Source organism: Nuphar pumila, chromosome 1 (genome assembly GCF_984573655.1).
Source record: "Nuphar pumila chromosome 1, dmNupPumi1.hap1.1, whole genome shotgun sequence".
Classification (NCBI taxonomy): Eukaryota; Viridiplantae; Streptophyta; class Magnoliopsida; order Nymphaeales; family Nymphaeaceae; genus Nuphar; species Nuphar pumila.
In genome coordinates this window covers 42175053-42193887 of record NC_143249.1, presented here as the reverse complement: position 1 = coordinate 42193887, position 18835 = coordinate 42175053, and the positions used below count along the sequence as shown (strand labels likewise).

Genomic DNA, 18835 nt, shown 5'->3' with positions numbered 1-18835 from the left:
AAGAGAAAAAGTCAAGTTCAGCTCTTTGACAAAGAGTATCCTCTGAGTGACAAACAGAACATTCTGAGAATCCTTCATTCGTGCATTCATATCATTCTGAAGGTTCTATAGGAAGTATTATAACTCTGTTATTCACTGTTTTCCTTCTTTGTTTAAAGAAGTAGACCTCTGAGAAAGAGGGTGTTGCCCTTCTCTGTTGAGAGAAGAAGACCTCTTGGGAAGAGGGTGTGCCCCTTCTCTGTTGAGAGAAGAAGATCTCTTGGGAAGAGGGTGTTGTACTATTTATCCGGTGACTCGGATGTTATAGTGGAAAGCTCAAGTGGTTTGCTTGGAGACTGGATGTAGGTCTGGATACTGACCGAACCAGTATAAATTCTGTGTTTTATGTGTTGTGCCTTATTGCTTAATTATTTTATTTTATCGATCATTATCATATTTCACTATTCACCCCCCTCTAGTGGAATTTCAAAGATCACGTCCATTCACACTGGCTGGGGCAACAAAGGCATGAATCTTATATCGGGCCAAGTTGGATCAGATTTGGTATTGTGCAATTCAAATCCCAACACATAATATTATGTTCACAAACGGAACTCAAAATAGAACCTCAACGTGTACCAAAATCAAATCCGGGCTTAGGAATCAGATCAACACTTTGTGAGATCCAGATTTACATCTAATCAAGTCCAATCTTTTTGCACCTTTTGCTAGTAAAACCCTTGTTTCCAACCTTTTTCTTGACAGATCTATTTTGGAGATAGAATTGGATTCAGACCTGCAGATTAAATCCAAGTTTTGGTTGGATCTACCATGATACGGCACATATGTCCGACAGATTTGCACCCTTAATGGGTGTGATTTCATCAAGTTGAGGTCGTTACTGGTGAATTTTCTTATGGAGTCACAATATGAATAAGTCTTCTTATAGAAACCTTTGCATGGACATAAACAGGTCGAACTCGGGTCAAATCTGTGTTACAGAATCCAATCATATCTAACCTAATTGGACTTGGATTCAGATTGGATGAAAATGGTAATTCCCAATCTGAATTTGTTTAGCAAATCACATACGTTTATATATATATATATATACAATTTGATCAAACAATCCATATCATATCATATCCAACGATAAATTATAAATGGTTTTTTATGGATACACAAACTATGGGATAAGCTCCCCCAACAAGAAATTGAGACCCATCAGTTATGATAGTGCAACCTAACCATACAACCATTTCATTTTATGCACAGCTTGTAACATGAATGGTACTATTTCAACCATTTCAAAATTCAACGATTTAAAAACAGTAAAACAAAAAAAACTTTTAAAGACAATTTGTTTGTTCTGATTGCTTTCAAGAAATATAGCAAAGAGAAAGAGCAGATGTCCACTAGGTAGTTATAAACCTTCTAGGGGAATATCACAGAGAGAGGGCGCTAAAATAGACCATGGAAGACATCAACAAACATAGCCCATGAACCAAAACCTCACTGCATCCAAAATGTAACTCGAAACTTTCAGTAGCCAGTCAGCACTATTTCGACTTGAAGTAAACATTACTTAAGCAGAGCAAAATCCCAAAAAAGCATGAGTTTGCATACAAGCTGAATAACTAGTTCTACAAGAAAAATGGAAGATAAAGCAATATGGCTGGATCACTCGTCCTCCTGGCTGCGCAACCTTGCAAGCTTGTTTGTGACCACCACATCAAGTTGTGCAGCTCTCTCCACAATAGCCTTTCGCTTCAATGTTGACACATTATGGGCAATCTCCGCACAGAAAACCCTACCAGATACGGTCCAATCGGCCATTAGTAGGAAACATAGGCCAACGATAGGATAGACATAGCTCAGTGTCAAACTAAACAGAAATAACAGCATCAAACAGATGGGGCAAGCAATCACCTGTTATGCATCATCAGCAGATCAAGGTCACTGGTGTTGTGCACCACGAACTTCTTAAAACCATTCGGAAGATAATGCCTGGTCTTCTTGTTGGAGCCATACCCAATATTTGGCATAAGGACGCACCCCTTGAACTTCCGCCTCACACGTGAATCGATACCCTTGGGCCTACGCCAGCTTGGCTGTCAAAGATAAATTTAAAGAGGAGACTGCGTAAAACACTTTGCCGGGAAATGATACATAATATACACGATATACGACAGGAAGACCAATGCTTTCAGTCACTTATTCATTATTATCTGCGGAGAAAAACTGACAAATTCTATCAACCAAATCAATTGAAAAATAAATATAAATGTCACATTAACATCCAAGGGATCTTTTTACAGAATAGTAAAAAAAGATTAACCTTGAAAGACAACTAAAATATGCCTTCTTTTGCTCAATCAACATAATTAAGACCATATCAACAATTGCTATGCTAATTTAAACACATGAAGATGTTAAAAACAGCCAAAAACTCATCATAAACAGTCCCAACAGAGGCAGCGACTAGATCAGCATTTTACCATAAAACTGAAAATTATAGCAAAGGAAAACCCAGTCCCCAACCTCATCATTGAAATGAAACAAATAGCAGAAAAACACTCAACCACTTAACCTCTCCTTTGGCTCCTAAATGATCTAGGGGTATAAAATGCTGCCCCGAGAGCAGTATCCTGAGCCCCCTACCCAAACATTAAGCAATAAGAAAAGAAAATACAGTATGAACAAGGCACCTAGAAAACTTCTCTTACTGTTGGAAATATTTTAGAGATAGAAAACAACACCATCCAGGATATATGGCACTCAAACCTTGATTATATGTGGCAGACTGCCTGACAACCTGCTAGGTCAAGACATGCATGATTAGATAAATAAAACCGACACTATATTTCAATGTCACTCTCGGTGGGGAGCATAGACTTTTTCACTCCCTCATTAAGAAACTCTAAAAGCATTTGTCCGTATCCAGGTATCCAACTCCACAAATACGACGCAAAGCGGTAACCCTTTAAATGTACTTACTACATAAGATTCCCTTAAATGCAATGGCATTTTTACACCAAAAGCATCCCAAAGTGCTCATTGTTTAGCAAATTTCACGGTTTGTGACTACTTGACTACTGGATAGCCTTTCCAGCTATTCACTAACATCTTTGATGCTTCTATTCCTCAGGGCACATCAGAAATTTAATTCAATCACGCAGCACACAAGGTTCTCTGGCTATTCTAATTTTACTTTCCCGATTGCATCTCACTGAAAAAAGTCAGATATGAAGACCACTAAACCAATATAAATATTCTTCCTCCTAGAAGAATTCAAGAAACAGCTCTTGTTGCAAAAAAAAAAAAAAGCTCGCATCCTTCATATATCATAGAAGAGCCTTTGTCCATTGCATCTATGATCTAAATACCAAATTATCATGAAAATATGGCAACTAAACAATGCAACTGAAATGCAGTCAATGTAGCCAAAAAGCAAAGAACGGATATTGATAAGCATGGATTATATCAAACCTACCCTTGTTTGGTTGTTCCTAACTGAAGACTGATCAACAATAATATCGACAGAATTTAACACAGACAACATCTTGTAACAGTATACATTTTCTACAAAACCTGATGAATATGAAGAAATGGATGACTAACCTCAATGACTAAAATCCCATAACAGGCCACAATTTAATGACTCCATGCTACGACCTAAAGACAACCAAGTTGAAGCCAACACTCCCTCCCAATTCGGAAAGTTGTGCAGCAGGCAAGTTTATCTACCACTTGCAATGCTAGCCTTCTTTAAAAACAGTTCAATGCAATTCGTTTGAGTACCAAAAGTACTTGCCAAATCTCTCATTTCCCCACTTTTGGTTTAACATACTTTAATCAGAAGGATTTGGAAATGAAATCTGCCTAGGTCTCTCTCTTTCTCTCAATGTGCTAGGACGTGGTAAATTGACAAATGACATCCAAAAAGCCACAACAGATAGAAAGGCAATCAAGGAAGAGATGCACAAGCACACAAAGCCAAAGTATCCCCAATGGCTTAAAAGTGATATAAACACACGAAATATATCCAGCTTGACAAGTCAGAAGAAATAAGCACTGAAGCAGGCGTTAACTTAGCATAGAAGTAGGCAGGCAGCATTGTGTGATGCTAAAGTACATGTTCTTACAGAATGGTCTTCTTCCGCTTCACAGGCCTTGAAGAAGATCAAGACTAGAAGAAATATCCCTAAACATAAAACCTTGTGGATCAACTCACCAAAATTACCAATAGCCGAAAACCATGTCGGAACAACCTAATCAAGCCACGCAATCTTGATCCACAATATCTGAATAAATCAGAGCACAAACCCCATCTCATATAGGCAAAGTCCCATGATTTTGCAAGTAAACCAGCATCACACTAATCTGTACATAACATGTACACACTGTTAGGAAGAAACGCGATGCCACTACAAGACAAAGCACACATTGTGTATGTTATGAAGTATTTCTCTCAGACGCTGTCCCGCGCTTGACCACGGTATCGGATTGGCAAGGTTCCATCCCCATCCATTCATCAAGTAATGAGTTCTCATTTCATTCATATGATTCTCTGTTCACTTCCTTAAAAATTTCACGTAAAGGTTCTCAAAACCGGACTTATGTTGAATTTCATTTCTAAAACATATTTCACGATCTACAAGCCATGTTTTGGAGAGCGAGCACAAGGTACCGTCGGCTAAACTGAATGAAAGGATAAACCCTAGTAACTGAACGTCAAGGATGCACGAAAGAGGAAAGAGGAGAAAATAAGCAAAACGATGAGTTAGGAACCACATTTCACGCTCTCCAGATCCATATTCCTATCAAATTAGGGCTTGAAATCAAAGGATCGATCGAGGAGCTCACCTTGACGGAGATCTTACGGTCGCTCTGCGGCCTCTTGAACTTCTTGACCCTCTTCTTTATCACCTTCTTGCTCAGCAGAGGCACGGCCATGGCTCTCTCTCTCTCTCTCTCTCTCTCTCTCTCTCTCTCTCGGAATCGGAAAAAGAAGAGTGGCGGAAACCCAAGGGCTCTTCCTCTTGTAGAATTAGGGTTTTACCTGTTTGATTTTATGTGACTAAAATATCCTCAGATAATTATTGAAATGCTCGTTTCTCCCTGACAACTATAACGGGCCGTGTGGGATGAATTCCCTCTGGTGCGTGTTTTGTTTTGTACCCTTCAGAAAACCCGCCTGGCGTTGATCTGCGGGTCCTGACCAACCCGATCCAGGATCGACAGTGAACGAACCTGGACCGCCCAAGTGGGTCCGAGTTGAGTAGGCTACTGGAGGTAGGACATTGGGAGGAGTCTAGGAAAGGTGTAGACGAATCGGACTAGTGCCTGACTCAGGACAGATCATGTAGGCTGTAAGATAATCAAAGCCGGAGTTGGGTTTGGATTTGGATGCATAGAGACTACAGTGAAACCTAGATCCAATTATAGTGTACACCTTAATAGATCAAACTTATACATAAAACAGGGTCGGATCTTGCCAGACTTTTGAGGACTCGGATATGGGTTCGTACTCAGATGTGAGATATCCTAATCTAAATTCGGATATGTTTTTGCTTTCCGAATCCAACTAAATGGACTCAGATTGAGTCGGGCATAGACGACCCGGTTTGTGTCTTTCTCATCCATCTGTTGTTGGGCCCCACTCTGAATGGTTGTACAACAGAAAAGGGAGGGCGGTGATTAGGTGCAGCAGTTGGGATCAGGTGCAATCACATAGCACAAATGCAGTGTGCCGCTCATGGTTGCCAGAGACTGCTGCGGGGATACTGGTACGAGAAGCCCTCAAAAGTTTAGAGTATGTTTTGATTGAAAAGAGTTTCTAAAAAAGGTTGGTATGAGTTTCTCATAAGTATTGGTATGCTGGTACATGATTTTTTTAACATTGGTACTAGTTTTGAATGAAATTGATAAGAGCTTCTAGAAATTAGACCTCATCATTCACCTTGTAAGAATAATAAAATCTTATATATTGAAAAAAAAAGGATAATAACAAGAGAAAAAGAAATAACTTTAAAAATCAAATAATCACCACGTGTAACTATAGCAATGGGCTAACGTCTCAAGTTATATGCAAAATATTTTAAGACAATAATCAAATAAAAAAGCATAGAACAATATCAAACTAAAAACAAAAGACCTGTAAGCAAAATGGCATGAAGATTTTCAATGCCAAAATTTCAATTGCATATCATCTATGATTGCATAACCCCCTTTCCCTTTGAGTTGCGAGCTTGGCCAATTGGTTATTTTCCTTGGTTTGGAATTTTGCTTTCACCTTTTGTATTTGGCTTTGCTCCAATTTGTATACCGATATTTCTTATAAAGAAAGATCTATCTCTAAGCCCACAACCATGTTCAATGGGGATTATTGAACTAAGATATTGCTGGCCACTACTTGCAAAGATTTCTTGTGCATCTTCAGAACTTTCTTCAACTAAGTTGGCCATATGCATCTCATCTAACTTAACAATAGAATAATCATCAACAGGATACTCTGGATTAATGTCCCAATTTTTGTAAGGCCCATGCTTGTAATTTTCTTTAAATCGAGAAAGCAACCTTAAGTTTGAATGGATAAATACTAAGTCATCATGCATTCAACTTATTCCTCTTGATGTTCTTAATAAAACTATACATACTCTGATTTCTTTCTGTTGATAAGGTAGAAATAGGTTGAGACAACTTTTATAGCTACTTGGAAGACCATGATAGTGCCACCAATCAAGAACATTCATTCTTAGATCCTTTGTATCCTTCATTGCACCGATTGTTCCAAATCGATCTTTTCTATTTGTAAAATCCAAATACTGAAATCTAACAATATCAAAAGTTTCATCATTTCGAAGAATCCTCTTTAATGCTTTTATAGCATTATCAAAAATGTTTTTAGCTTTATGTGGAGGCTTTTTTTGCCTAACCCCACGACCTAGACTAACCAAGTAATCAGAAGTGTAATATTTTGGAGTTGATGCATAAGCAAGGCAATGCAAAGGAACATTCATCTTTTTCCATCGTTTCACAGTTATATTATAAATAGTGGAGTATATGTCACTTGTATCAGTCACAAGACAGTCTTTAATCTCACCCAACATATTCTCCATTGCCTCATAAACATCTTAACCATTTTTTGTATTAGTTTAGTTATAGATATAGATTAACTGATTTATAAAAATCATCTGATAGAACTGCAACTTTCACTTGTTGTCCTATCCACCTTTATTTCTGTCCATTCTTTCCATTGACTGCATACAACTGTAGTCCATAGAGAATCTTTTACATCCAATAACATTTTCATGGTTATATAATGAGAAACAAATCTTGTCTGTGCTACCTTCAAAAGCTCCAAACCTAGACATTCTCTAAACATAGCCACAACTTAACTGTAATTGGTGATATACTTCACAATTTCTTTTTCGGTTGTGTATATATCATTCATCCATGAAAAAGATTTGGCTAAATCTTTAAAAATCAAATTAACTGTATGAACCATGCAAGGAGACCAAAATATATGTGAATATAGATCTTCAATCAACTTACCTGCTGCTTTGCAATTTGCAGCATTATATGTAACCACCTGCATTATTATGTTGTACACACCAACCTGTTCCATAGTCTTAAGCAAGTAATCAGCAATATTTTTTTCAGATTTCTTAATACTCAAGTCATGTGCCTCCAAAAACATAGGACCGAAGCAATTTGAAGCAATAACATTAATTAAAGCTTGGCTTTTAAAATTTGTCTAGCCATCTGATATAATTGAAACCTCATAAATTGGCCACTTTTCTCGAATGTTGTTCAATTCAACATTTAACTTTTGCTTTTCAACATTAAGCAAAGTAGTTTGTGCGGTCTCATATGATGGACTCTTGAAACCTTGTGGAGCAATATGAATTGCTTCAATCATTTCTGCCCAAAAAGAGATCGCAACACATTAAATGGCACTTCACATGCACATAAAAATTGCACAATCTTTGATGCTACTGTTGCCCTCTCTTGTTCTTTGAATAATGTAGGTAACTTTCCTGAGCTGATGTTTTTAGATCTAAAAAAACCTTCGACAGTGTTTTTTGTCTTAGATTTCTTCAATGGTGGTCCTCTTATAACTAATTCTTTGAGATTTTCAAACTCCACTATATTTTCCAGCTCCATCAACTTCTTCTTGTTATTTTTTAAAGAGTCACAACAATAAATTCCTACATCTTTGCCTCTTTTAGTTTCCATGATGTGTGCATAGACTCGAGTGTATGAGCGATGATAAGTATTATTGCAAAAAGAGCACTCTCATGTCTAAGTATCACCCAAAGATTTTGCTTCAGTTTGAATATTTTTCACAAACTTCCATAATGGCAATCATGTTTCTTGCTCTGAAACTACTTCTTGATCCTCATCTGCTTCTAGAACTGAATCATTGAAGTCATGAACACTTTGGTATGGAGACTCATTCTCCTCTTCAATTGTGTAGTTGTTTTCTTCCATGATCATGTAAAACTAATTCAAAATAATAGTAAATATTAGACATATTGCAATAACTAGATGTGCTCCTCTTCAAATAAATATATAACCATGAATTTTCTTTTATTTATCAAAAACACATATTGCAACAACTAGAAAATAATTTCATACAACTTTTTCTTGCAAATAATTTCCAAAGAAAAATGTGTTTTCCGTGGGATAAAAGTTACTCAGCCTGGAAATAGAGCTTTTTGTATCTCCATAAACACATCTGTGAGAATAAAACCAAACATTTAAGCACTAAAATGGGACTGGTGGATCTGATAATGGATCCAAACTTCCTTTCTTTAGGGTCTGTCATGTGTGTTGGGTCAGTTACTACTGATCGTGTGTAGCACATAATCTTATTGTTGTGGGTTTGTAGGGCAAAGGTTGAGTCCTCAAACATATATACACCTTCTTAGCATGTCTCTAGATCATATATGGGTACAAAACCAAGATCCAGCATACCATAAATTTGCATTAGTGGAGTGACAACATACCTACTCAGAACCAGATCTGGATCTAAGAAGGTGCCTCAATGTTTGATTTAGACCTAGGGTCTGGTTTGAGTCCAGTTGACCAACCCCAATTCTATGAATTTGAACAAACCTAAGGCATAACTGCAACACAATCCAGAACTTTTTTTTTTGGTTTATGAAAAAAGCTGGGGTTAGGTATACCCATACTTGTTCATTGATAAATGCAGAAGATGCAATTAGATATCCATTTCTGATGGAACCCAATCCTATACGTGAGAGAGAATTTTGTACTTGCACCAACAAACTGAGCTCTCTTCTTCGGTTCTTCCACCTTCCATCAAGTGCAACCTTGAAGGAGTAAGACAAACTCACCTTCTTAAGCTTTCCTTTCTCTTCTGTGTAATTAGTTTTAAAGTTGGAACTTAGAAATTAGAAACTTGAAAGAGGAAACTTAGCTTTTTTTATTTAGTATATTACTAATTTACTATAGCGTGAGTTATGACAATGACAAACACTACCATTTAAGGAAACTGCATAAGAAACTTGTTTCCTATACATTTAGAGACAAGTTTCTTATGTAACAGAAATCAGTTTCTTATAAATATGAGATGAAAATATATGGCTTATGAAACTGGTTTTGTACCAGTACCTGAAATTGGTACCTCAAAATCGGGAAAGTCAAGGGTTACACTACAAGTAAAACTCTAATTAGCGACGAAAATTTGCGACAGAATTTTTCCGTCACGAATTTGTGACGGATTAGCTAGAGAAAACTATTTGTCGTTAACATTCGAATTATTTGCAGAATTAGCGACGAAAAAAAATCCGTCAGTAATCCGTTGTGAATTAGCGATGGATTCGCGACAGAACAATTCCGTCTCAAACTCTGTCGCAACATCGTGACGGCTCAACAACAACAAAATTTCATCGTCACTCCATCGCACATTTGCGATGGCGTTTGCGACAGAATATTGTTGTCGCTAATCCGTTGCTAAATTTCCCATAAATCCCTAATGCGAGCCCCTTTTCCCTTTCTGTTTCATTAGTCCCCCGCCCGCCGCTTGTCAGCCTCCCGTCGCCCGCTCGCCCGCCCACTGCTTGTTGACTTCTCGTCGCCCACCCGGCGGCCTCCCTTTGCCCGCCTGACTGTCGCTCGTCGCCTATCGACCTCCCGACGACCTCCTCTCTCTTTTCCCTCCTGTTCTCTCTCTCGTTGCTCCCCTCTGTATTTTTCGGTGAGTCCCATCCGGCGATCCCCCTTCCAGGTACACCCTCCATATCCCGGGTCTTCTTCCTCCCTAAGACTGGCAGACTCCCCAACGACCCCCCTTCCATCGTGTTCGACAGCCCCTTCATCCCCTTCCTTTTTCTTTTTCGGCAGCCCCTGTCGCTCATGTTCCTCTTATAGAGGGTTGGCAGGGGCAAGACCCTGCCGTCGGCTAGCTCGAGAGGGTCGACAGGGGCCAAGCCTCTGCCGCCCTCTCTCCTTTCTAGCAAGCGACAGGGTTGTCGCCTGCGTTGCCTCTTCTGTCAGGTAGAAGGCTCCTAGGGGAGGGGCTGCTCATGCCTTGGTCGGCAAGGTGGTTGGGCTCCCTGCTTGCCTCTTGTTCAGGCATGTTGGCAGGGGTTGAGCCCCTGACACCTCCCTTTTTCTCGGTAGGTTGGTAGGGGTCGAGCCCCTGCCACCTCCTTGTGTTTGTGAGCAATGGCAGGGCCGAGCCATGTGGCTGTCTCCCTCTCTTTTTTTCTCTTTTGGTGGGTAGGGGTCGGGCTTTGACACCTCCTCGGGTTTTCCTGGTGAGTCGATAGGACGCAGCCAAGCCATGTCGCCTCCCTGTTTGTCTGGGTAGGTCGGTAGGGGTCAAGCTCTGCCAACTTTGACCATTTTTTTGGCAGGTTGGTTGGGGTAAGGCCCTTGCCGCCTGTAGTTTTGGGGCTCGTTTCCGACAAGGGGCGTCACCCTCGTTGTCATCGGGTAATAAATTTCATTTTAACACAGTGTCTCTTGCAGATTTCTCGACGGATCTCGCTTGTGCCCCGCCACCTGTGGTAATTAAGTGACAAAAGCAATGCAAATCGAGTAAATACCCGTGGTGAGTAAGTGATGCATGTGCATCACATGTTATTTAATTTCTTAGATGCAACATTTTTTTGTTCACATACTCACTTAGTTGTGGATATCTAGGACTGCTTTGATGGAGTTTGGAGATCATGTTGAGCATGATTTTAATGTATGAAAATAGAAGTGTTCTTATTTTTGAAGTTTGGATTTCATGCTAGTCATGGTAGTAGTTAGCGGGATATTGGAGTGTGTTTGCTGCAACTACATGTTTGACATTGTTTTGATATAAATGATTTGAATGTATTGCAATGTTTGATGTGATTGTATTCATGCTTGCATGAAGTTACTTTCAATTTGATTATGACTTCCATGTAAAATTGTATCATGAAAACATGCTTTAAATGAATGTATCGTGGTATGAATGAGTTTCCACATGAAAATGAATGATAAGTTATCAATGCTTCAAATGAATGGTTTTGCACATGAAAATATTAAGTTATCAATGCATGCACCATAGTTCTTGTGATTGTATGACATTATATATATATATGCGTGTGTGTGATATATATCAAATCATTACATCTACCATGAATGCATGATAAATTTGATAGTTTCTTCATCATAGCATTCTAATGATTCTCTTTTAACTGGTTAGGATAATATCTGTAACATCATACGACAAAATGACTGCAAACCATGAATGGATATATTGTAAGATAGTTGACAATGAAGTATCGCTTGAATATATGGATGATGTTGACAGTTTTATTAAATTTGCAACGGCAAGTGTCAGTACAGTGGATCCCATAGGTCGAATTAGGTGTCTCTGCAAGATTTGTAAGAACAATCGATTTGTAGAACTTCATAGTGTTAGACATCACCTAAACAGGAAGGGTTTTGTGAGTGATTATCAGAATTGAACATTTTATGATGAAGAATTTAGGAAGAATTTTGATGCACAGGTGAATATGGTGCACAATAATCTATATATGGATTTTATATTTGATACCGCAGGACCAGAACTGGGTTCTGCTATGGGTCCTAATGATGTAACCACTGGGGTAGAGGAAGAAGCATCAAACGATGCAGTTAGTAGATTTTATGATTTACTTACAGATGCTAATGAGCCACTTTGAAATGGTTGCGAGAGTCACGCTATCTTGTTTACAGTTCTTCAACTATTGAATTTGAAGTCCGAGTTTAATTTGAGTCAATCATGTTTTAATCGTTTGTGCTCTATTATGAAGAGTATGTTGCCCAAAGATGAAAAATTGCCACAAAATTTTTAGCGTGCGAAGGTTATGGCCAATGCTCTAGGTATGAGGTATCAAAAGATAGATGTTTGTTCAAATCACTGTATGTTGTATTTCAAAGATCATGAAAATAGCAGATCACGCCCGTCATGTAGGCATCCTCAGTTCAAGCCAAAGATAAGAAGCAATGGTAACACGAGGTCAAAAGAAGTGTCATACAAGTCACTTCACTACTTCCCTCTCACCCATAGATTGAAATGATTGTATATGTCTTCGAGGACAGCTAAACACATGAGATGGCATGCAAATAAAGTTCGACATGATGAAGACAAGATCACGCATTCTATTGACGCGGAAACTTGGAAACACTTTGATCGTATTCATCAGACCTTCGCAATAGAAGTGAGAAATGTTAGGCTTAGTTTATATACAGATGGATTTAATCCATTTGGAGGTAGATCAACTCCATACTCGTGTTAGCCAGTATTTGTAACCTCATACAACCTTCCTCCAAGCTTGTGTATGAAGCGTCAAAATCTTTTGTTGTCTCTATTGATTCCTAGTCCGACCTCTCCAGGCCAAAATCTTTACGTATATTTAAGGTCATTGATTGATGAACTGGAAGTATTGTGGGATGACGGTGTTCTCACGTACGATGCCCACAAAAAAATAAAATTTCAATATGAAGGTTGTTGTTTTATGAACAATCAATGACTTCCCTGCATATGATATGTTATCTGATTGAAGCATACATGGGAGGTTGGCATGCTTGTACTACATGGAGAATAAAAAATCTTTTAGATTGACATATAAAAGGAAATTGTGCTGGTTTGATTATCACCGTCGATTTCTACCCAACAACCATTTGTTTCGACGACAAAGAAATGTGTTTCGAGCAGGCACAATTGAAATGGAAGGTCCACCCACAAGATTGTCTGCATAGAGATTTTAAGAAGATTGCGATACTTTCCATATAGACTGACAGATGCTTGTAGCTCGATGCCCTTCCTTGGATTTGAGAAGGATCACAATTGGACAAAGAAATCTAGATTTTGGAAACTACCATATTGGCCGACCTTATTGATACGACATAATTTGGATGTGATGCATGTGGAGAAAAATGTGTTTGATATTGTGTTCAATATAGTAATGAATGTGAAAGGAAAAATGAAGGATAATCCAAAGACCCGTATGGATTTAAAAATAATATGTAAAAGATCAGATTTGGAACTCAAAGAGTACAATGGCAAAGTATTGAAACCAAAGACAAGATACGTGCTTAGACCAGATCAAGTAAAGCAGGTATGCCAATGGTTGAGATAGTTGAGATTTCCAGATGGATACGTCTCTAACATTACTCAAGCTGTGAAGATAGACGAGGAACAATTATATGGGTTGAAGAGCCATGATTGTCATGACTTTATGCAACAGTTGATACCTCTAGCATTCCATGATATGTTAGACAAACTTATAGGGGGGGTATTATATGAATTGAATAGATTTTTTAGAACATTGTGCACGTCGAAAGTTGTAGTATCTGAGGTAAAGAATCTCAAGAATTTTGTCGCCACTACTATTTGTCAGCTAGAGAAGATATTTTTGCCAGCATTTTTCAATGTTATGGAATATTTGATCATACACTTGCCATATGAACTAAGGGTTGGTGGTTCTGTGCAATATTGGTGGATGTACCCATTTGAAAGGTATATGTTTTCTTATATTTTTCTTTTCAATGCTATTAAGAAATTTATTATAATCTGAGATGTATAATGTTGAGAGATGCATGTTTGACCTCAAAAAAAATGTTCAAAATAAAGCAAGAGTAGAAGGCTTTATTTGTGAGACATACACTTTATAAGAGATTTTAAATTTCACATCTATGTACTTTGAACCTCACGTTACACATGCCCACCTCGTAACGATGATGGAGAACAATTTATTGTAGCTAACAAACTGTCGATATTTCAACCACTTGAGCATACCTTTGATAGTTTCCGATCAAGACTCTTGGAAGATCGAGAGCAAGACGCAACACAAATCTATATCCTTTTTAATTACTTAGCGATCGACACATACATCGAGTAAATATATATAGACGCAACACAAATCTATATCCTTTTATGTTCTATACATGCATACATTGTTCGGTAATATAAGTATTTGTTAAGTGCAAACGATTTGATCTGAAGTTGCGAAGAGAACTTTCACATCTCACTGATGCAAAAGTACAAAAAGAATGTGAAAATAAGTTTGTGGCATGGTTGAAAGAGTTGGTAAGGATGATGACATACATTGTCTTCGTGTAAACATGATCACAATCATTATTTATGCTTGTAGGTCCGCCACAGTGATGTTAAAGATCAAGGAATATGTGATTTACAAAATGGTCCGACCAAAGTTATGCAATATTATAACGGATACATCATAAATGGTTATCGATTCCATACAAAAGACTACAATGTAAATAAGTCAACGATGAATAGTGGTGTGTATGTCAAGGGTAGCAACTATGGTGAAAATGAACATGATTACTATGGTGTTATAGAAGAAATAATGGAGTTGACTTACTTAGGCATAAATAATAGGATAACTTTATTCAAGTGTCATTGATTTTATTCCACTACAACAAGAGTCGACAAAGCCTCAAGCATTGTGGAGGTGAATCATAAATCAAGGTTTGGAACATATGAACCATTCATATTAGCCTCGCAAGCTCAACAAGTTTACTATACTTCATATCTGAGTACAAAGAAGTCAGATAGAAATGAATGGTGGGCAGTTTGCAAGGTGAAATCCAAACTATACCCCGAATATGATCAGTTACAAGAAGACAAGTTAACTGAAGAGAGTGATTACTATCAATCAAATGATATGTATGACTTCTCTTATGGTCACGATGTTGCGCATGGTATACATGTCATATCTCTATTGGTCGATGGAACATTCATGAAAGAATGTGATCTAAATGATATACCAAGTGGATGGGCGGCCAATGAAGAAGAAGAGGAGGAAGAAGAAGAATATGAAAGTCAAACAAGTGATGAGGAAGAATTCTCGAGCTAGTGAAATAAATCTTGTAATATATACTTCTATTTGATGTGAATGATTTGAATGTATTGAAATGTATTTTAATGACTTGAATGATTTGAATGTATTGCAATGTTTGAATGTATTGCATGAAGTTATTTTCGATTTGATTTGAATATCTTATGTTTTAATGTATTGCAATAATTGATGTTAATGATTTGAATTATTTGAATGTATTGAAATATATTGCAATGGTTTGGAGGATTTGAAGGTATTGCAATGTTTAAATGTATTGCATGACATTTTTTATTCTTTGATTATGTATCTTTGATACATATAGAGTTATGATTTGAATGTATTGTAACATGTTTGAATGATTTGAATGTATTACAATATTTGATGTGAATTATTTGAATGTATTGAAATGTATTGCAATGGTTTGAATGATTTGAAGGTATTGCAATATTTGAATGTATTGCATGACATTGTTTATTCTTTGATTATGTATCTTCGATACGTATAGAGTTATGATTTGAATGTATTGTAACGTATTTGAATGATTTGAATGTATTGCAATATTTGATATGAATGATTTGAATTATTTGAATGTATTGAAATGCATTGCAATGATTTGAATGATTTGAAGGTATTGCAATGTTTGAATGTATTGCATGACGTTTTTTATTCTTTGATTATGTATCTTCGATATGTATAGAGTTATGATTTGAATGTATTATAACGTGTTTGAATAATTTGAATATATTTCAATATTTGATGTGAATGATTTGAATTATTTGAATGTGTTGAAATGTATTGCAATGATTTAAAGGTATTGCAATGTTTGAATATATTGCATGACGTTTTTTATTTGTTAAAATATGGTTCATGGATGTTATAGTGGTCGATCACCCAGTGGTAACCAGTCTCAACCTTCATCTTCACGGGTTGTTTTGATAGGTATATCATTTAACTAATTATATACTTGATTAGTTTAAATGCACATTGTGTAAATTTTTAACTTATTTTTCTACAAATGATGTTTCGCCTGCACATGACCCACCTACACCAGCTGTTCATATAAGTCACGAGATAACGCTGGATGCAGAGTCTTCTCAGTCTGACATAAGAAGACTAATTCAAATAGTGTATATCGATAATCGACCGTAAGTATTTCATTTTCACTTATCCTATACTTATAAATATTGTATATTGATAGTTATTGTATATCAATTCATGTGCAATGCGAGGTTCGAGCCATAAGAAGTAATACGAGAGATTAGGCATTCACTAGTTCAACATCTACAAAGACCGATCACTCAATGAAAAGAGTACCCGAAGAAGGCATTGGAGAGATTGTGGTCCTTATTCATGGTATACAATCGTTTCTCATAGTTAATGTGTTTCATATTTTATTTTTTGTTATAGTCATGTCTACTAACTTTCTAAAAGTATTTGTAAGCTTCAAATCACTTTGTGACTACGATGGAGGAGCAGGACGTGAGGAAAGTATAGCAGAAGGTGGCTGTCAGTCGATTTGCAGACATGCTGCATAATATGAAAACTGCAGCAAGAAAAGCATCTGGCGGAATACACGATCCACTGCAGTGGAAGGGCCATGAACCTCCTACTATCAGGTGAGATGTTTGGGATGCAATGTACGACAAATGGGCGGGGCATAAATTTTGAAACCGCTCAGCGAAGACTGCATAAAACCAAGCAAAGATGCCCGATGCCCATCTACACACAGGTGCATCTAGGACTTTTGAGAGTCACCTGAAGAAAATAGTAACTCATCAATATATATTGTCAATTTTATAAATATTGTTGCATACATGTTAAATAATTTTTTTATCATTTAACTTCACAGAAAGCAAAAAAAAAAGGAAGCATTGTGACATACAATGATGTGTTTGTTGAAACACATAAACGTAAGACCACGGGAGAGTTCGTATCAGTGAAGGCAAGAACGACAATGGTATGTATTTATTGTATTAATAAACATTGTAATATACAAGTTATCATAAATATTGTAATTCTTAATTATTAATTCACATTATAATTAATACTTTGTAGGAGTATTACGAGCAACAGATGGTAGAGCGATATGGCGATGACTCCACTCAGCATCCTACTTTTGATCCTGCAGCATGGGTGACTACAGCAGGTGAACCCAAAAAGGGTCCCGTGTTCAGGTTTGGGAGTAATATGAACACCTCACCAGTCATTGCCTCATCTAGTCATGGCTCTTAGAGTTCTTCTGTCAGCATCAACTCCAAGCATCTGACTCACCCGCCTAATTCTTGGGATGGTGTCCGCCAGCTTGTTAAGGACACAATATGTGACTATTTACATGAAGCAATTTCCGACGTTGTCTATAATGAGTTGTGTAGCTTTTTTCGAGACGGGAGAACTTCGTCTACAGGTGCCTCTCAGGTATGAAAGTTTTGTGTGATTTGTTTCATGTCGTTAGATTTCAAGCTAGTATATGCATGATTAGAATACATATTTGCATGATTGAATCATTATGAAATTTTTATGTCAGTCTTAGAAGACATCCGAATTCTGTTAATATCCTTCACTTTATTGCTAGCAAGATTATGTGTAATTCACTCATATTACTTTGATTGTCTTAACTTAGGTGCATTGCATATAATTTATTTAATTATATTTTGTTTATCAATACTAACCTTTCTTTTCTCTTGTAGGATGCTGGAGATAATCATTGTAGAAGAGCTGAAGGGGCAGATCGAGACAATGAAGAAGATGACACACATAATCTTGACGATAATTAGATTCATGTGTTGAATTTGTTGTACATTGTTGTTTCAAAAGGAAATCTTTGTAAATGTTCGCTTGTAAATAATTAGAACTTGGCGAGGATTATAGTGGATTGATAAATTGTTTTAGTTGCTTTTTATATGTATTTTTTATGTGTACTTTGTTTTTTATACAAAGGAAATATAAATTATGCAGGAAATATAAATTGTATCACGAAATTTTTTCTCGATATTTTTGTTTTAAACAATTTTTTTTAATTTTTTTATTGTTTGCGATAGATATTATCCGTCGATATTTAGTATCGGCATCCAACTTAGCGACGAATTAGGGACGAGTATTTATTCGTCACAAAAGTGAATCAACCAATGTTTTTACGACGAATTTTAAATATGGTATAGAGTTTCTTTGAAAACATCTCTTTTGATTAAAACTCTGAATTATTAAAATTATATTACCAAAACTCTATTTCTTATATTTATTTCAATTTGAGAAGCAAATCAGTTTGTAAAAGGGAAGTTTGCGTTGTAATGCGCCCAAGGTCTAGGGACTTGCTATTTCAAACATGATTTTTCGTTGAACTTTTGTTTCAAACTCTGATAAATGATCGATTTAAAAGCTTTCAACCTTTTTCATAAAAGGTTTCGAGTCCAGGATTTTGGGGCATTACAAAGGTGCTTGGGGATGATCACCAATAAAGGCATTTTGAAGACTTATATTTGCAAGAATTTTCTGAGATGCCAAGA

The 18835-nt window shown here is 37.0% G+C and overlaps 1 protein-coding gene across 1 annotated transcript; it reads right to left on the bottom strand.

The window, feature by feature from the left end:
* Positions 1 to 1541: 1541 nt before the first annotated feature.
* LOC149848814 (large ribosomal subunit protein eL32z) lies at positions 1542 to 4968 on the bottom strand. The gene is made up of 3 exons (XM_089997574.1): positions 4846 to 4968; positions 1909 to 2090; positions 1542 to 1789 (listed from the first exon to the last, which is right to left on the bottom strand). The coding sequence occupies exons 1-3, from the start codon at positions 4933 to 4935 to the stop codon at positions 1660 to 1662; spliced, it is 402 nt and encodes a 133-aa protein (XP_089853700.1). The 5' UTR covers positions 4936 to 4968; the 3' UTR covers positions 1542 to 1659.
* Between the last annotated feature and the right edge of the window lie 13867 nt (positions 4969 to 18835).